At 47.6% G+C, this 18,519-nt stretch overlaps 4 protein-coding genes across 6 annotated transcripts; 1 reads left to right on the plus strand and 3 right to left on the minus strand.

Annotated features, from left to right (window-relative positions):
• LOC120708989 (TBC1 domain family member 13-like) lies at nucleotides 1-3,351 on the minus strand. 3 transcript variants are annotated; one of them, XR_005689545.1, is made up of 9 exons: nucleotides 3,185-3,306; nucleotides 2,996-3,088; nucleotides 2,532-2,848; nucleotides 2,266-2,419; nucleotides 1,685-1,783; nucleotides 1,476-1,611; nucleotides 855-1,034; nucleotides 467-583; nucleotides 1-384 (listed from the first exon to the last, which is right to left on the minus strand). XR_005689545.1 is itself a non-coding variant. In XM_039994463.1 (9 exons), exons 1-9 carry the CDS (start codon nucleotides 3,263-3,265, stop codon nucleotides 235-237), a joined length of 1,104 nt encoding a protein of 367 aa, XP_039850397.1. In that variant the 5' UTR covers nucleotides 3,266-3,351; the 3' UTR covers nucleotides 1-234. The 3 variants fall into 3 exon arrangements, 2 of the variants coding, with proteins under 2 accessions (XP_039850397.1, XP_039850398.1); XM_039994463.1 differs by having other exon boundaries at nucleotides 1,483-1,611; nucleotides 2,266-2,415; nucleotides 2,532-2,636; nucleotides 3,185-3,351; XM_039994464.1 differs by lacking the exon at nucleotides 1,476-1,611 and having other exon boundaries at nucleotides 2,266-2,415; nucleotides 2,532-2,636; nucleotides 3,185-3,351.
• Nucleotides 3,352-7,255: 3,904 nt separating this feature from the next.
• Nucleotides 7,256-10,944, plus strand: LOC120708990 (BTB/POZ and TAZ domain-containing protein 1-like). Its single transcript, XM_039994465.1, has 5 exons — nucleotides 7,256-7,631; nucleotides 7,782-7,930; nucleotides 9,122-9,431; nucleotides 10,108-10,412; nucleotides 10,510-10,944. The coding sequence occupies exons 1-5, from the start codon at nucleotides 7,485-7,487 to the stop codon at nucleotides 10,658-10,660; spliced, it is 1,062 nt and encodes a 353-aa protein (XP_039850399.1). The 5' UTR covers nucleotides 7,256-7,484; the 3' UTR covers nucleotides 10,661-10,944.
• Nucleotides 10,945-11,457: 513 nt separating this feature from the next.
• LOC120708992 lies at nucleotides 11,458-13,688 on the minus strand. The gene is made up of 2 exons (XM_039994467.1): nucleotides 13,404-13,688; nucleotides 11,458-11,839 (listed from the first exon to the last, which is right to left on the minus strand). Exons 1-2 carry the CDS (start codon nucleotides 13,506-13,508, stop codon nucleotides 11,762-11,764), a joined length of 183 nt encoding a protein of 60 aa, XP_039850401.1. The 5' UTR covers nucleotides 13,509-13,688; the 3' UTR covers nucleotides 11,458-11,761.
• A 555-nt stretch (nucleotides 13,689-14,243) lies between these two features.
• On the minus strand, nucleotides 14,244-18,219 carry LOC120708993 (magnesium transporter MRS2-F-like). Its single transcript, XM_039994468.1, has 6 exons — nucleotides 17,851-18,219; nucleotides 17,187-17,435; nucleotides 16,625-16,753; nucleotides 16,049-16,191; nucleotides 15,756-15,891; nucleotides 14,244-15,085 (listed from the first exon to the last, which is right to left on the minus strand). The coding sequence occupies exons 1-6, from the start codon at nucleotides 18,217-18,219 to the stop codon at nucleotides 14,780-14,782; spliced, it is 1,332 nt and encodes a 443-aa protein (XP_039850402.1). The 3' UTR covers nucleotides 14,244-14,779.
• Nucleotides 18,220-18,519: the final 300 nt, after the last annotated feature.

Consider the following 18,519-nt stretch of genomic DNA (forward strand, 5'->3'; position numbering starts at 1 on the left):
TTAAAAAGGGCAACAGATAAGCCAGGCGCTAATTACACCACCTTGATTACTCGGGGTACGTCATCGTCAGGTCAACATATACAGGTCATAGAATGCAACTTGTCGGATTAATGGACAGGTATCATAACGATACATAAAACAATGGTTCAAGTCTGCTGCTGCTCTGCGGCTCAGTGGAAGTTTTCTCTGAACAAGCTAGCACAGCAGCGCTCCACGCCGCCGCGAGAGCTCGCTTCAGTGCAGCTTGTTCGCGACGTACAGGAGGTGGCTGATGTTTGTTGGGGGGTAGTTCTGCAGGAGCTTGAGGTTCGAGGTGAAATCGCCGGCCAAGAGCCGCTTCCGGACAAGGATCAGCATTGCGCAGCATATTCTGAGCAAGGTTTCCTGTGTTGGGCAGATAAAAAAGTTCAGCTAAAGAAACACAGGATCGAAGGCTTGCAGAGTATACCAGGGTTTGTGTTACTACCTGGGGACCGTCAGGATCGCTCAATAGCGTGTCCCATATATGAATAGTATCGGCAAAGTTGAACTCCTGGGTCAGCAGCAACGTTATCCATCTGAATGCATAGAACTGGGGATTAACCTGCAGAGAGCAAGCTTTTGTCAACGAAAACTGCAGGCGCTTAACCCTACCTTAAGATAGTTGACATGATGATTTCAGAAAACAAAATACCCTGGAAACAGGTACAGCTAAACCATTTTATGATATACACTATAATAGTACCACCTACATTTTTGTTATACTATCCTTACAACAGAAATACCGTTCTTACTTGATAGTTTCATTCAGTTCACTACATTTTAAGTGACCTAGAAGGCAGAAGGACAGCAATATGCAGCATGTAAAGACTTACTTCTGTCGTTATTTCCAAATGGTGCTGGAGTTCTGCATCATATTTTCCTACAAGTTGTGATAATTTTGCAAGTGTACCTCGAATGCCAACAGCACTGTTGTCGAGTTTCTGGCAGAAGTTGTCTCTAAACCCACTAAGCAACTCAACGAAGCAAAAGAATGAATCGGCTTCTGCAAATTTCTGCAAAGATTCCAAATAGCAACATTATGATACAGATAGTTGGTTAGTCACTCCGGCGGCACCCCTCAGGTCCTGAGTTCGACTCCTCGTGGGAGCGAATTTCAGGCTGAGGGTAAAAAAAATCCCCTCGTTGGCCCCGTGTGCCAAAGCACTGATTGTGAGATGGCCCAGGTCGGCCTGAGGACCCTTACATGGCCCGGGCACAGTTCCCCCAGGGGTTACGTCTCCCAGTGTCAGGGCGGGGCCAGTGTTCGGAGATTTTCTCGGTCGGGGAAGCCGAGGCTTGTTTTTAAGCTAATACCGGTGGGGCGGTCTTTCCCCACCCGGCCGAGTTTTTTTTTTTTGTTGATACAGATAGTGATGACTAAACCAAACAGGAAAAGCTTCAGCTGTAAGCAGTACAACAAAGGGCACTAAAAATCTGGTAAAACGATCTCTTACTCCATACAGCATTTTTATCATCTGGATCACTCCGAAAGACAAAGAAGAGTGGAGCCAGAATTTCATTCATCCCTTGCACATATCTTATTCCAGCATTCAGCTTGGCAAAGATTAACAGTACATTTTTCAGAGATTCCTGGTGAGAATCATAAAAAGATCAGACAGGCATCTGACAACACTGTTTAATCTCAAAGCGCGTGGTGATTTACCTGATTGGACTTTGCAAAAGATGAATCACCACAGAAGAAATGCATGTCAGGGTGTGTCCGCTTTACATCGCGGTCAATTTGTTCCATAATCTCCGTGTACTGTATGAAAGAAAAATTCCAGACATCATATGTTATAACAATAAGAGCAATGAAGTAAGGTGGGTCAGCTCATACTTGCAACGAACTCAACAGCATATGTGCAGTGTAGTACACACTGCATGCATGTACACTCAGAAATAAAGCTGATGTTTCTGAAAACTATGGCAAAATAAACTAGCTGCAGAATAATTGATTAAAAAATTTCTTAGCATCATTTTCTTTTTCTCTAAGCACGGTGCACCTAGATTTTGGAGCAGAAATAAATGGAGCTGAGAGCCAATTGCATCATTCCTTTGATTCTTGTTATGGTTAAACCATGCATTATAACAGCAAAGCCAATAAATCATAGACTCCACAACCACTGGCTCATGCATAGTTCAAACACAGTACCGAAGAAAGTGTAGTCAAATGCATTCGGTGAACTGAATTCTAGCTACATAAAAAAACATAAACAATTATAGCATTGCAAGGCACTGATGTACCTCAAAAAAATTATTCCAAACACTGGTCTTCCCGAGGCTCAAAGGGTGCTCCTCTTGGGTTACCTCTGACCTGTGGAGCAACCCATTCTCAACATGCTCTGCATTATCGTTGTTGTTGCCTTCTTTTTCCACTTGCCGCGCTGTTTCTACCTACCTAGCAAATTCAGGATTCAGGATCTCTATTTTCTCGACAGGATCCAGTCAGTCACATGTCTAAACTGGCAATCAAGATACCATAGGGATGACCTGAATTTGCAGTGACTTACAGGGTTGCTAAGAAACTCATCTTTGAAAGCTGCGTACTGTGATCTCTTCTTTGCCAGCTCCTGCTCCCACAGCGAGCGGTCGTCGGGCAGATAGCCCAGTAGCAGCTGCACAACAATAACATGCGGTGTCAGTGACTGAAAAGGCAAAACCAAAAGCTTGGACTGCAACCTTTCCACTATGAAATCAGAATGCTTCGTCACCGAGGGTGAACAGAAACGAGTAGACAGTTTCAGTTTCAACCGACCATAAGCATCCAAAGCAAAATGACAGACTTAAATCTCCTACATAATAGAGGGCTGATTAAATTAAGGCCATCCTACAAATGAAATACGAATTAGTTTGTTAGTATATTGCACTGTCATTGTCTCGATGCGATTAATTTCTTAAGTCTGAACTCTGAAGTCTCTGCCCATAGAACAAACTACAAAGGCTAAAAACACAAAAAAGCGAGCCAATCAGGTACCTTCCACACAGTCGACCGGACTCCGGCCGCGTCCGGGACGCCCTGAGCCGCCAGCATCCTCAGCTCATCGAGATCTATCACCTTCTTGGACAGCTGCAAAGAGTCCAGCACGCCTATGAATCCTCAAGCCAGAAGCCGAAAAATCAAGACCAACTGACCAAGCAATACGCAAACAGCAGGAGGCCTTACCGCCGCGAAGATGCGGGACTGCCGCGAGATCTCGAACTCCGGCGGCGGCGGCGGCGGTGGAGATCTCGGCGAGCCCGCCATGGATTTGGCCTTTGAGACGCACCCACCGGCCACCGCCCGCGCGGCTTGAGAAACGTGTCGGTTAGCGAGATATGTTTTGGGATCTATCCCTAACCGTCCATTTGTGGGGCCTAATTGAAATCGACCGTACAGATCGTCCACTCCCTTTGATGCTTCCCTAGTCCCTACGCCTTTCACGGGATGGGCCTTCCTTCTTTTGATGTGGACGCCGGACGGGCCTACGGTCCTCCTGCTGTAAAAAAAAAAGGTCCTTCTTCTCCCGACATAAAAAGCCCAAGGCCAGCCAGTTGAATGTATGGATCCGTATGGACCAATTAGAAGTACAAGTAGGGGTGGTAATGGGCCATGGCCCTAATGGTCTCTTCACAGCCCAATAAAACCCTTAAAATTTTTAGTTCAAAAATACATATGTTTAGAGCCCGGTCCTTTTAGGGCCCGATCCTTAGATTTTCTAGTTCAAAATATTGGGCCCTTTACCACACCTAAGTACAAGCCCATTAACAACGAGATTCGTCCTTATTCTCTTACATTAAAAAAAACTCGACCAGAGGTATGACGGCCCAAATATTAGGGGTCACACGTGTGACTGACAGTTATACCGAGTGCTGCTGCCTGCTGGGGTCACACGATCCCAGCAAACCTGTCACACTAGCCCTTTCCACCTCAGATTTTATGTTTTGGGTCTAAACTAGGCCAACAAATCGGCCCACATGTGTAATCCAGACAAATTTGTTTCAGAATAATTTTTTAATTGTTCCAGTAATACAAAAAATTTGTTCGGAAACAAAAAAATTATTTTGGGACAAAAATAATTATTGAGCCTTCTGTGATGGTTAGATTGCCAGTCACCCGAGCGACTTCTAAAATTTTCGGTAAGCCACCACACAAAGGCTCAATAACTACTTTTTTATTCCACAACAATTTTTTTGTTCTATAGTTTAGGCTCAAAATATAAAATCTAAAGTGGGATAATTTTAGTGTGACAAGTCTATTGGGAGTCACACATGCGACCCCCAACAGCGCACTATGACTTCCCAGCCGTTTTACACTTCATGGGAAGCGACTTCGGCTTCCCGGTCGAGAAAACCCTCCGAAGTCTAGCTTCTATGGCTAGCGAGGAGGATTTTTTTAATCTCAGTCTAAACCCGCTCCCACCTGAAGTCGAACTCAGGACCTGTAGAGTGCTACCAGAGCCATCTAATAAAGTCAGCTAGAGGCCCTCAGCACTGGTGACCGAAGTATGATCAAAGGTAGCGGAATTACCCGACATAATTTTTCCAGACAATAAAAAACTGAGTGATTTTTCATGTCACGTTTTTGCACACGTGTCTCATCAGCAACGTGAAGCAACGAAAAAGCAGGAGATGGAAAAATGGAACTGAGCAAATGACACCATGCCGAGGTCCAGGCCAGTTCAGATCGACCAACCACGCGGCATACAGAGCTTGTGCTTGTTGGGAACTCCTAAATCCTTCTCATGCCCTAGAAAACTTGCTTATTAGATAAGGAGGGCCCCACGATGGAGACAACAATAATATACCGCTCCTACATATACTAGCCTGTGATCATCAGGCAATCTTTTGTCACGGTCAGCAGATCAGTCAGTGCGAGATCAGAAGCTACAAACGGATAGGAATGTCCGGCAAGAAAAGGTATAAATAAGGATAAAACAAATGTATAAAGATAAATCGTACGTGCAGCCAAGTCAGCGAGGTCACCTGGTCATGCATGTGTACGAGTGCACGCATACAGTTGTTCTTGTGCACAAGTACAGACATCTGGACGGTATATCTCAAGCGTAATTAATCCTGCAACAAACAAACAAACAAACAAGTCTGAAACTGAGGCAAAAAAAAAGAGTCTCTGTATATTAGGATGTTAATCAGCAACGCATTTTTCCACAAAAGGAGTTGAATTTGCGCGTCTTTCTCCGTACGTGCGGCAAATTTTATATATCCCAGTAGATTTCAGTTAGGAAATACAGATGGCTATGAGGGACGAAGCAGGCCGGCGCGCCCGCACGTCTGAACCCAACCCAACTCCTCGTCGCAACCGGTTTCAGTGGAGTCCTTTTGAAAGGGGAAAAAAATCATTTCGCCATCGAGTAACACAAATCTTTAAAACCTCAGCATGCATGGTCTCGCGTGTTATGTATAAAGTCCCTGAATTTTACGAAACGGAGCCACACCGTCATAAATAAAATGATAAAGAGTTTTGAATTTGAGCGTTTGACTACGATCCGTGTGACGGTTTATATATACGCTGTATGCACATAGACAAAATTAGTGCAATCCGCCGAGTGGATTTGAGTTGGTATGGTTCGAGAGGCGCAGAAGCATCAAGCAGAGTAAACCCGGTGGTATCCAGGTCCGGTCGTATCCTCCTCTAGCTAGGCGCCATACGCATACGATTTTCTAATCCCCGTGTGGGAGGAGGATTACAAGTGCTAGGTGCCCATCAACTTGCCACTTGAGTACTTGACCCTGATGAGATCGACTCTCAGCTCGTGCATGCACACACTGAGAGCTAACCAGGACGATGATTAGGGTGGCCCCGGCCCGTCATTGTCACTGGCACACACAGCAGTCGCTGCCGCTGCCACGCCCTGTAGTCTACTGTGCACGAAGAGCCGGAATTTCGGAACGCCTCCTCGGAGGGCAAAACGCAGCGTGTCTGAAACGTCAAGATGACAGGGAAACCCACGCTATCCGTCGGTGAACGAAGTGAATACGTGATCAATGCAAATATCTCGAGAGAGATTTCAGGCGAAAGCGTCAGAAGAAAGTTCTTTTTTTTTTGGCGAGTTCTTCTTCTGATCTTGGAGTCATTCCTGGAGGCACAGGAGAAGAGATGAGGGTAGCAGCCTAGCAGGTCAGGCATCAGTGCTAGAGATTGCTCCCCCCGGCAAGATTAAAACGCTATCACCCGGCGCTTTTTCCTACGGAATCGGCTGCGCTTTTGACCCCTGGCGCACCTGAAGAACCAAAAGGCAAGAAAAAGCGCATCTAATTTACTCCACGAGTACTTGTCAATCCGGCTCCTCGAACAGTTTCCACTATAAAACCTTGTGCCCGTTGATGCTCGCAAGTGACGCAACCAGACACTAAATGCTCCAAGGTTAGTGCTACTAATAACGGATGAGATCGACAAAACCTTGCAGCCCAGGCGCCACGTCCGACACGAACGCATGTGGTTCAGACAAAGCCCGGCAGGGAGCCAAGTCGAGCGGTAAACTAATCGCCGCCACGTCGGACCCCGTCGCGGCTAGGCCCGCCGCTCGTAGTCGTAGCGGGCGAGGCCTGAGCTGTCGCCGGGCTGTGCCGTTTTGGTCCCGGGCTGGGCCCATACGGTGGTGATACGGATGAGGCCTGCATGGGGGCCACGGGCGCGCCACGTCGGCGCGGGCGCGGCCACATGTGGCGCTTGCTCGTTCCAAGGGCCGTTTTGGCCTGGCTGCCCGCGCGCCCCTCGTCGCCGCTGCGTCCGTCGCGTGTCAGCGTCGGGTGATGGATCCTCTCGGCCCCCTTCTCCGTCGTCGCCTCGCCTCGCCTCCTCGTGCAAGAACGAACGTTCCCTTTGGGCTCGTGTCGGCCGGGGCGTCGGCTCACCCCTTCGATCGCAGGTAGGAGTAATTAAGGTTTTAAGCTGAGCTGAAGCGATCATATCATAGCGGTTGAATTGTAAATGTACTACCTTACTACACTAACTAATCATCAACTTGCTACTCCGATGAAAAATGATCTAACAATTTGACGAAAGATAACCTAAAATTTAAGCCGAGCTGAAAGCTAAACACTACTGGCATTAACAGTCTTTTACAAGTGCAGGTAGTGATCAGCAGAGCAGACCAGGCGAAGGGCAAGGCAGACTTTTACAAGGCGAAGGGCGTCTGCGAATCACATTTCTCCCGCGGGGCTGCGATGGAAATTAAAGCGTGGTGGGGTGGGACGGTCGGCGCCACCTATATAAAAAGCGTTCGAACGCCGCGGCAACTGGCCCCTCCCTCCTTCCCCTCCGGCCCCCGTCTCCTTCTCCCCTCGCGGGCAGAGCACACGACCCGCCACGCAGCGACCAGCGACGCGACATCGCCCCCATCCCTCCCCCCAAACATCTCGCGCGCTCCCCCGCCCGCCAGATATTTTCCATTCCTCCCCTGCTGCCTCCTCCCATTTCCTCGCCGCCGTCGAGACTCCTATCCGCGCCGGAACACCGGAGGAAGATGTGCGAGGCACCACGGCTCCGCTGCTGCGGCGCCGGCGACGCGGCTGCCGCGGTCGTCGACGTCGACGCGGCTGCCGCGGTCGTCGACGTCGACGTCGTCACCACCGGCGGGCGCAGGAGGATCCCGGCGCGTTCCTCTGTTCTGGTAAGCGTCAGAGCGTCCGGCCGGCGACGGCCGTCTCTCGGCGGCGCATTTGCTCTGCTCGTTCCCGAACGATTAAACAGCTGCTGCTTCGTTCGACCATCCGTCCATCCGGCTGACGAGAGATCCTCGTTTCTGTTTCCGCGCGCACAGGCCTCGGCGTCGCCGGTGCTAGCGAGCATCCTCGAGCGCCGCCTGCGCAAGGACAGGGAGAGCGGCAAGGCCGGCCGCTCCGTCGTCCGGATCCGCGGCGTCACCGACGACGCCGCGGCCGCGTTCGTCCACCTCCTCGACGCCGGCAGGTACCGCGCCCCTGCGATCTGATTCGCTGTTCATAGTCTTATTTCTGGCTGCAAAAGCCCGCCCGTCTGTCCCTTCCTTGCGAGGCTGGGCAAGCACGCCTTGCAAGGACTAATTCTGACGAGTTTATTCTAAACGCACGAGGAGAGAAAACATGGCACACGTTAAATGTTAACAACAGTATAAACTCGCAATTCTAGTTGTCTGACGTTCTAGGAATAGGAAAGCAGTCTATGTGCATCGATCGATCTGAAAATTAGCTAAACAAAATTCAGTCTAATCAAGCTCCCTACAAAGCCTTATTGCACCCCAAACCTTTGGGGGCTTTGGCAGAGATCGCCAAAATGCAGGAGAATCGTAGTAGTACTATGATCAAGGCAGATCCTTGGTATTTTTCTTTCCCTGGGGCATCCAATCATCAAGCCGACCTGTCTGCAAATGGCGCTGACTGGGCCGGGACAGCAACCTGCCTTATCAACTGTCATGTTCCCCCGGATCGGCAGCCACGTCGGCCGCCGTACCCCTCTCTCTCTCGACCACAGCCACACAAGTCTTGCCGAACCCATGGCGAGCCGGCGATTGGCCACCGCCGGAAAATCACGGAAAAAATCCCGTCGCCATCCCGGCGGCGAATACGACGGCTCGCCAAGGCAGAAAAAAAAAGGGAAAAACAAAAGCGACGCAAAGCTCGTGGGAGGAGGGAGTGAAAAAAACATGGCTTTTCCCCCGCCGCTTGCCTAGTTGGTGCGGCGCGGGTGGCGCCTGCCCGGGTTGGACCCTCCCCGGCCGACGTGCGCGTCATCGCGCACCGCACGGCGGCGACTGGCCCGGAGGCGACCGACCGGCCCCCCTTGCTGTCGCGGGCGCGGCCGGCACTGGGACGGGTGGCCTATCATCGTGTTGCTTGCAGGCCTCTCTGCACATGTGGATTCCGAGAAAGGGACTGCCGGGACGACCGTGGCCTTGCCTCCAACGAATGTTCCCCATGGAGCCTGTCGAAGATTCTTCGTATCGTGCTGCTAACTACTGTGGCTACTAGCACGGTAGCACCATACTATGTGGATAGCAGGAATCTAGCAGAAATTTGAATTTATCTTGGACCACTAGAAAAGTTTGACAAAGTTTTAAACAGGGCCTGCCTAAACTGTGGTGCTTAATTTTAATTTTCCGACGATTACGATGAACCCCGGCAGGTGCGGCGACGGCGAGGAGGACATGGAGAAGTACGCGGTGCAGGTGCTGGTGCTGGCGCACGCGTACCAGGTGCCGTGGCTGAAGCGGGCGTGCGAGGGCGCCATCGCCGCGCGCCTCACCGCGGACTCGGTGGTGGACGTGCTGCAGCTCGCCGCGCTCTGCGACGCGCCGCGCCTGCACCTGCGCTGCGCCAGGCTGCTCGCCAAGGAGTTCGCCGCCGTCGAGCGCACCGAGGCGTGGCGCTTCCTGCAGGAGAACGACCCGTGGCAGGAGCTCCAGGTCCTGCAGGGCCTGCACGAGGCCGACATGGTACGCTCCTTTTTCTTTTCTTTTGAATTTTCTCCCCTCCTCCTCCTGCACAACACAACACGATCGATGTAGATTGCGTGCTGACACGTGGGCACACCAAATGGAAGCGCGACGATTTTCACCTGCACGACGCCTCTGTCGTCAGTGCGCCAGTGGGGAGCATGCTTTCTTTAGCGTCAAGCTTTGTTCCAGGAAATGGCGGGCAAGGCCGGACCTCCATGTCGCGTTCGTGCGCGTACGACAGGACACTAGTTTACTAGTGTGTTTTCTAGGTGGTTGGTGCGTCTGTTTGGGGCGGCGGTAGTCTCCATGGTTGGCGAATTGAACGAGTGTACACATACTACTCCGACCGACCTTGCCTTTTCCTCTGTTTTTAAAGTAAAGTTTTTATTTGGGGTACAAAAATCGTGAAATGAAGCAGTTCCAGGCTCCAGGCCAGGTCAAGTTTAAGACTTGAGACCAAGTAACGTTTTAGTTTGACGAAAGTTTGCAGCCTTGGCGGCTACTCAGTTCTAACTTCGAACGGTGTTCAACCCAAGGATAGGAAAGTCGTAAGAAGTATCGTTGATCGATTTGTAGATCCAGTTTGTGACGGATGCACCTTCGTTCTGTTCTGAATCACTGACCCTGTGTGAGCTAAGCGCTGACGGATGGGTGCTCGGTTTCCGACGTGCAGCGGCGGCGCAGGTGGCGGCGGAAGCGCGCGGAGCAGCGCGTGTACGTGGAGCTGAGCGAGGCCATGGACTGCCTCGACCACATCTGCACGGAGGGCTGCACAGAGGTCGGGCCAGCGGGGCGGGCGCCGGCGCCGGCGCCGTGCGCGCGCTACGCCACCACCTGCCGGGGCCTGCAGCTGCTCATCCGCCACTTCTCCCAGTGCCACCGCAAGAGCTGCGCGCGGTGCCAGCGCATGTGGCAGCTGCTCCGCCTCCACTCCGCGCTCTGCGACCGCCCCGACCGCTGCAACACCCCGCTCTGCAAGTAAGCGCCGCCGCCGCCGATCAGAGCTCGGCAGCCATTCGTTGCAGCCCTATGAAGCTCAGTCACACCTGACATTGTTGTGTGTGCTGCCATGCAGGAGGTTCAAGCAGAAAGAGGAGGAAAAAGCGGCCGGGGAGGCCGGTGATGATGGCGACAAATGGGGGCTTCTGCTGAAGAAGGTGAAGGCTGCCAGGGTCTTCTCTTCCCTGGCCAACAGGCAGCAGATGAGCTCCACCTCCCAGTGCTGAGCAAATGCAGTTTCAGCTGGGGATGGTTAGGGTTAGTTAGATTAGTGAGAGTGAGAGGATTAAGTGAGCAGTTGTTGTTTTTTTGATATGCCAGATCTCTGTGAGCTATGTACTGTACACGCGTTTTGGCTATATCCTGTGGTATATACGTACTATATAGTAGTACGTTGCTAGAGTCCTTCAGCAAGGTGTCCAGGTGGGGAATCAATGAGCCCGAAATCGTTGTAAATAAATGCATGTATTGTAACAGAGAAATATGAGAGAAATAAATATGTTTATGATTATCTTTGAGGTTTCTTGCCCCTGAGAGGCAGCAATTCAAAATGACTTACACCCAGGATACAAGGCCTGCATTTATCTACGACTCCAATCATGATTTCATCATCCAACTGACCAACTTGCTCTTGATGATAAAGATGGGATCAACTAAGATTTCGTTAAGCATAGAAAAGCTCAGGGTTTCATTAACATTTTAGGCACAAGGTGGAGTCATCATAACAAAATCAAAAGGCCACTAACAAGCGAACAGGTAAAATGGCTACGCTGAGCTCTATAAACTGCTTTGGATGACACCCAAAAGAGATGGCGAGAAAGAAAGGCATTGTTGCACAGGGCAACTATCAAAGCTACACGGAACAGAAACAGCACTATACGTGTCAAATTAGAGCACAACAGAAAAGCAACCAACATGCTGAGACATGTATGCCCCGAGCACGAGCAAAAGAACTACCTGAAACACAACCACCAAGCATTTTGCGTCCCAACGACAAGGGTTTCTTCAAGTGAACAATGAAATATCAGGACAAAACAACACCCTTATAATCAGACAAAAGATCTGAGTGTCGAGTCGTGCTGTTCTATAACAAGAACAAAAACAACAACAATAACAAAGCCTTTTGATCCAAGCAAGCTGGCTAGGTTTGTGCTGTTCTACAAATTGCAATGATTCAGCATGAACATATCGGCTTGCATTCAACAAAGTTATGGCATCTCACTTTATTGGAGGTGTCGAACATACATCAGTCAAGATATCACTTGGAAAATACAGCAGAGGAAATATGATAAAGGAACTGCCTGAAACCATTGGCCAAATGATAATCATTATTCACTCTCTTTAGCTTGGGCCATTAGCTCTGCCTGCATTCTCTTTATCTCCAGCTCCCTTTCCATCCTCTCTTTCTGAAAGAACAAAACCACTATCAGCTGCTTTCGGGAAAACAATCACAAGTATAACAAGCTACAGACACTGACGGAGCATGAATTTGCATTTAGGGATGTTAGTCGTTTTGGTGGCCAGTTGCATATAGAGGTGATGATGGTGTTTTTGGTGGAAACAGAACATAAAACAAGGGTTTCTGGCCATGAGCTCAATGGGCAAGTTTAAAGTTCGATCAGACACAAAATCAGTTTATCTGTCTGTGTTTCTGCCTAGCACTACAAGGGTGCATAATGCTGTCATGTCTTAACATCAACTTTGAAGAATGGGAACCCAAAAAGGATTAAGCAACAACAACAACAACAACAACATAGCCTTTTTTCCCAAGCAAGTTGGGGTAGGCTCCAAAAAGGATTAAGCATGCATATAAAAACCAAAGGCGTTGCCCCTCCCCCCACCCCCCAAGAAATACAACCAGAGCAACTTTTCATCCCTCACAAGTCTTAATAGTGGCAATTATCCAGTTTCCACAAAATGAACTTTTGGGTGCAATGGAGACCAAAGTTTAATAATAGGATCAAAGTGTCATGGTGTGAACATACCAAATTATTATCACACATAATCAATGTTCTTATGGCGTCGCCTAGGCGACAAGGCGCTCCCCTATTTTGGCCCGCCTAGGCGTCGCCTTAGCCCGCCTAGGCGGCTAGGCGGTGGTGACTCGCCACAACTCGCCTTAACGCCATAAGAACATTGCACATAATGTGTTTTCAAACAGGTTACAAACTTCCCTGGAAATGCACCCCTAATTCTAAATGGCTTTGGAACTGCAATATGAGCACTGAGGACTCAGAACAAACCACAATCATACAGCCCTACAGCAAGAGGCAGCTGAAGGCTAATTTTCATTTCACAGCTAATTTCAATTCACATTTTATTGCAGACATGGAACACTTGAAGGCAACTATTTTGATAGGTGTAGGCCTTGGCTGATGACTAAATCAGCACTAATGTTGCAAATTTTGGGTGCCATAGTTGCAGATTCATGAGGTAAAAATCTCAAATGCTTTCCTACAGTACGTCTTCTATGGATCAAAATGGGCTACTTTCACTTGCGTTTTCTGTCAGAAGATGTATCGTCTGAGCCCATTATGTTTGTCGCATAACTGTATAAGGTTTGTTCCTAGTTTAGGACACAGAATTGGCGTGTCTCTCAACAAATAAAAATGCATATTCCAGAAGAGAATGCCCCCCAAAAGGGTAAACCCGTAGCACAGACCAACTGAAGAAAACCTATGCTTCTAAATGATCCCTTCTCAAAACTTAACACCAGACTCAGAAATAGAATCTCACATATATCTAGAAACTCCTTCCCGAATCTGTTAATCAGGCCATGTCGGATCCAGCAATCCCTAGACCATTCGGAGATTTAAGTGGTTCGAGCAACTGCTAGTCTCAGGCACATAGGACCCAGATCTAACAAGCTAAGGCGATAAGGGAACCCACTAGCGGCACATGCATAGTAACGAGGAATGGATTTGAATTCCGAGGGAAAAGAGGGACAGATGGGGCCAGTGATTAGTTCACCTTCTCGTCCTGGTGGAGAGCGATCCAGACGTGGACCTTGTCCATGGACTGCCAGAAGAGGAACGCCCCGAAGGTCATCGCGAAGTAGGTCGCCACCCGCACCATCTTCTTCCTCCTCTCCGATCTCTCTGGCTGGCTGCGTCCTCTTCTCCGGCTCTCCGCGGCGGATTGGGGAATTTTGGCGACGGCTGCGGCGTCTTCTGGGATTCCTTTTGGGCTGAGTGGAGTGATTTGGGCTGTCCCTTCTTTCCCTACTGGGCCTAAATCATCTGTCCAGTGATTCTGTGTGCCACTGACAACACCGAGTAAATGACCGAAATTCGTGTAAAAAAGAGTAAAGAATAAAGGAATCCTAATAAACAGAAATTTTGTTTCCAGCAATTGCGATTAAGAGCCCGTCAAATGAGTGGACTAAACATAGACTTATTAGCAACATCCCATTTTCATATCTCGTAGTCATAATATGTGGCAATTGCTTGAAGAACCTGAACAGACTATAGTACCACGAACGACAAAAACATCTCGTCATAATGAACAGTCAAAACTTTTGATATGACAACTTTTACTAAGGCCTTGTTTAGTTCCTTTCAAAATTCCAAAATTTTACAAGATTCTCCATCACATCGAATCTTTTAACGTATGCATGAAGCATTAAATGTAACTAAACAAAATAACTAATTACACAGTTTGTCTATAATTTGCGAGACGATTTTTTTGAGCCTAGTTAACCCATGGCGGGACAATAATTACCAAATATAAACGAAAGTACTACAGTGCTTTACACCCAAAACTTTATACATCTAAACAAGGCCTAATTTTCTTTCATGGACTCCAACTCGGTTCTCTATAATCTTCTTTAATGTAAAAATCATCTGTCCCCAAAGTGGTCTCTATAATTCATGATTTCACCCATGAATTATTGACACAAACATTTTATTAATTACAAAAGCTAAAAAAATTACTCAAAGACCATTAACACCCTCCTCTCAGATTATAGCCGTAACCGAGTTGACAAATTCATCCTTGAGGGAAGACAGACTTGTAGCATTTTGTGATACAACACTTCGCACAACAAGCTACAGGTAACTAGGTACAGTACATATACAACTGCTCCAGAAACGATTACAATAGCAAGTGCAGAAACCGCACTAGTATGGTAAACAGTTGCACACCAGGTGCGAGACAAAATAACTGAGTTGCCGCGTCAACTGTGCAGCAGCAAATTTACAACAGTTCTGTTGCTCCCATTACCCGTTTACTAGCAGTACAGAAGATGTTTGCCCCGATTATGTACCGAGCTGCATGCCAATCTCGCTATTGGAGAACTTTGTCAATCTAGTTTTCTTTGGGTGAAGTCAAGATGAACGCTTCTGCCATCATTGCAGCAACCCACTTCTCTTCCCCCAACCCATGGCTACAATGTACAAAATCATACAGCCAGCAACGGTCCCCAAAGTGGTCTCCCAGAATTTCATGTTTGCTGCCCTTTTCTCCTCCTCAGTTGTTGGATCGTCGTAAAGTGATATGCCAATATTCATCCCAAAAAGTCCAACAACAGCCACTCCAGCAGTAATGACGACAGTTGCAGTCGAGAGCATAACCCCCATCTGTAGAAGCTGATTCTGCTTGTCATCCAACATTATGTTGATATAATCTTCTGTGTCGTCAACATACTCCCTCAGCTTCAATCATACAGAAGGCATATGGTTCAGAATACTTGAATAAGACATCATCAGAATCTGATTTATCAATCCATAAATGTAGACCCTACACTAGTGTCCCTGTAACTTATGGCTCATGGCAGACATCAAAAGAACGAACCATGCACAACCACCAGCAAATCAGCAATCAGGTGCAGAACAAACTAAGCCAGTGCCACAGGATTCACTAAATACAGCAAAGTTTCGATCCAACAAAAAACTGCTAATTCTTAAGATTAGATTGTTTAGAGAAATCATGTCATTACTAAAATAAACAGAAATGTTGCCCTAGCAGGCAGTTTATCAAGGTACAATAATGTCAGGGGATGCTCAACCAAACCAAGTCAACCTACCAGTCTATCAAGGTACAATATCTTTTCGTTGTGACAGCGAGGCAGCAGTTATAAAACTCAACATAGTTTATTTTACTTCTGGCACCACTGTCTTAAGCCAAATACTTTCATCAATTTTTAACAATTCTGATGTAAAGTGACACCACATGGCAAATATATATATATATATATATATATATATATATATATATATATATATATATATATATATATATATATAGCTGTCACCAATAAAAGCTTGTAAACTCAACAGTATTAAGAACAATATAAGTATAAGATGCAATGTGAAGGTATATTACATGTGATAGCTTGTTAAGTGTGCCATCAATCTGCACAAAGTAAGCCTCAAGAAGCATTTCCAGTTCTTCAATGTTAGGCTTATAATCAATAAAGCTACCATTGCTTCCATCTGGCTCACTTCTATAATCTTCAGCCCTAGACACAATAAAAGATGATAGAATACATTAACAAATTGGTACACGCAAACTTGCAAAGAGATGCATACAAAACAGTTCAGTTTATTTATGGACATAATGATTGGGGTATGGCTTGTTCTTGTTTCAAATAAAAATATCTAGCTACAATGACTTGCCTGTCCTCCTCAGTCTGAGATGGATCATCAACCTCAACTCTAGATGAAGCCTCACTGATTTCTTGTTGAGTAAGCTTCTCTGTCAAGTACATTTCAGCCATATCCATTTCATCATCCAGCAAATGCTCAAGCTCATCCCTCACCTTGCAGAACATGATGTTTGCACAAGGGCAAACTACATTAGTAAAGTAAGCAAGTCTCTTGCAAGGAAATTATATTGTACATAGGGGAGGTAAAGGGCAGAAAATTTTTGCCTAAATAATTTGGGGGGTAGGCTAAAAAGGACCGGGCTCATAATTTATATAATTTTGAGTTAAGAATAATTAAAGGCTGAATTGGAATATTGGATTGTGAAGGAGGCATTAGGGCCATGGTCCATTACTACTCCTAATTGTAGATCACCTTCCTATTCGACGGAAATAGCACTTAACTGCAATTTGTTTGATAGCAATATGACATGTGCATACCAGGCACCCTATCCCCACCATTATAAGACTCGATTCAAACAAAGGACCTATCGTTGACAAATTTGAAAGAGGATGGCATTACGTATATCAAAGAATCTCAGTTGAGTACCTTCTGTACACGACCAGATATCGCCACCAGGCGGCTCTTGATTTGCCTAACTCGCTCAAGGTTTAATGTACTGATCTTCGATGTCAGCTCATCTAATGCTGGATATGCCTCTTGCTCCAGAGTAGAAGTCTACGAAAGAAGAAAACGTAAGGGATGGGAGTTATTACAGGAATCTGCAAGAAGGATATATTTTGTTTATTTGCAAAAACTACTTGGCTATCTTAAAAGTAATCCATAAGCCTTAATCTTAAATGCACTATAGAAGAAACAAGTAACAGATAGTGGTCATAAGTTATTTTAAACAGATCAGCTTCTACAAGACGCATAGCTCAATCTATCAGTAGCGTCTGGAGAGTATCCGATATTCTACGAACAAGAACAACAAAGATACACATGTCTGAAGAGATTATCCAATATTCTATGAACAAGAAAAAAAATATAATTCCTGAACAGCTAATGCAATGGATAAAAGCATGCTAAAGCACAGAATGCAGGATGTGAGAAATATGAATTCGATTGAACTCAGATAACCTGACAAAAAGATCCAGATGCAAGCACATACTTCCTCTTCCAAAGATCTGCAGGCTGACTCAAGGCAAACTTCAAGTGCTCGGAATTCAAAAGGTAAAACCTTGGCATATCCGTCTTTTGCAGCAGCCAAATTAGGCATACTGGTGCTGCTTGTCATTTCTGGCACTACAGTAGTAGACTTCTTAGTCATCTCCAATTCGTGTCCTTTGGATGAATTCGGACCAGGAAATGGTGAAGCAACAGCTGATGATTCACCCTCCATGTCGGTGAGATCTGCAGCCTAATATAGAAAAGGGGAAAACAATTAGTGATAGATCCCCTAATCGCATTATCTTATAACAATAAGTGACCAATATACCCCATCATAATTTTTTTATCTTTATGCCCCAAATATCACCACTTTCTGTCCACTTCGCAAAACTATCTGCTCATTTGCCCCACATCGCTCCAGTCAAAGTGCTGCATAATCCACAACTGAGGCAGAGCAATGTGGTATTGTGATCGAAGCTCAGGACCAGAGCAGAGCAAGCTTTTTTTCCAAAAAAAAAAAAACACTCAGGAACAACTCTCAAGTACAGTGCCCTCCACACATATTTGAAATCTCACACCACGATTCCTAATATTTTGTAAGACTGAGAAGAAAACATTTGACTACTAGACAACCGAACAACAAACGAGGGGGTAGAAAACGCTACCTGGTCCGAAGAGGATGCGAGGACGCGGGTCTGGAGGTCACGGACGAAGCGCGCGAAGGCGGGGTCCTTAGAATTTGGAAGCAGCACCTCGGCGGCGGTGATCACGGCCTTGACGCGCTCGAGGTTGACGACGATGGCGCGCTCACGGCCCAGGATCGTGGACGGGTAGGAGAGCAACGGGTCGAGCACCCTGAGATCGCGCGCAGGAAGCCCCGTCCGTGCCATCACCGCGTACTTCCCGGCTTCCTCCACCCTCGCCGGGCCCGACGCCGGCACCACCATCCACTCTCGGCTCGCGGCGGCAGCGGCGGCCCCCGCCTTCCGTCTCCCCACGCCGCCGCCGCCCGTCCCCGTGGCGTGCGGCCTCATGGCTTACTTACCACCTACAATTAGGGTTTCGGTCGGGTTCGTCGTCGGCGGTGGCGAATCCGCGGAACGAAACGGACGGGTGCGTGCCCGCGGTGGGTTTGGTGGTGGTCGGCTGGGAGGCGACGTGGGGGTTTGCGCGAAAAGAACTGATGCCGAGGGGGTTTTCGGAAAAGTCACGAGATCGAAACGAGCACAATGGCGTGGCCCAATCTGATAAAGCCCATGACCGCGTGAATAATTGGGCCTGAGTTGTGGCCCACGCAGTTCTCCATTGTGAAGCTGACGAAGTTTCCAGTATAA

The sequence above is a fragment of the Panicum virgatum genome, chromosome 5K, assembly GCF_016808335.1.
Source record: "Panicum virgatum strain AP13 chromosome 5K, P.virgatum_v5, whole genome shotgun sequence".
Classification (NCBI taxonomy): domain Eukaryota; kingdom Viridiplantae; phylum Streptophyta; class Magnoliopsida; order Poales; family Poaceae; genus Panicum; species Panicum virgatum.

Excerpts from the sequence above, each read along its gene's own strand:
- LOC120708989 (XM_039994463.1), bottom strand. The coding sequence starts at position 3,265 with ATGGCGGGCTCGCCGAGATCTCCACCGCCGCCGCCGCCGCCGGAGTTC. Across the intron at positions 2,637-2,995 it reads TCCGGTCGACTGTGTGGAAG|CTGCTACTGGGCTATCTGCC; the intron begins GTACCTGATTGG and ends ATTGTTGTGCAG. Across the intron at positions 584-854 it reads ATTTGGAAATAACGACAGAA|GTTAATCCCCAGTTCTATGC; the intron begins GTAAGTCTTTAC and ends TGCTCTCTGCAG.
- LOC120708990 (XM_039994465.1), top strand. The coding sequence starts at position 7,485 with ATGTGCGAGGCACCACGGCTCCGCTGCTGCGGCGCCGGCGACGCGGCT. Across the intron at positions 7,632-7,781 it reads CGGCGCGTTCCTCTGTTCTG|GCCTCGGCGTCGCCGGTGCT; the intron begins GTAAGCGTCAGA and ends CCGCGCGCACAG. Across the intron at positions 7,931-9,121 it reads CACCTCCTCGACGCCGGCAG|GTGCGGCGACGGCGAGGAGG; the intron begins GTACCGCGCCCC and ends GAACCCCGGCAG.
- LOC120708992 (XM_039994467.1), bottom strand. The coding sequence starts at position 13,508 with ATGGTGCGGGTGGCGACCTACTTCGCGATGACCTTCGGGGCGTTCCTC. Across the intron at positions 11,840-13,403 it reads CTCTCCACCAGGACGAGAAG|AAAGAGAGGATGGAAAGGGA; the intron begins GTGAACTAATCA and ends TTGTTCTTTCAG.
- LOC120708993 (XM_039994468.1), bottom strand. The coding sequence starts at position 18,219 with ATGAGGCCGCACGCCACGGGGACGGGCGGCGGCGGCGTGGGGAGACGG. Across the intron at positions 16,192-16,624 it reads TATCTGGTCGTGTACAGAAG|GTGAGGGATGAGCTTGAGCA; the intron begins GTACTCAACTGA and ends ATGTTCTGCAAG. Across the intron at positions 15,086-15,755 it reads CACTTAACAAGCTATCACAT|CTGAGGGAGTATGTTGACGA; the intron begins GTAATATACCTT and ends GTATGATTGAAG.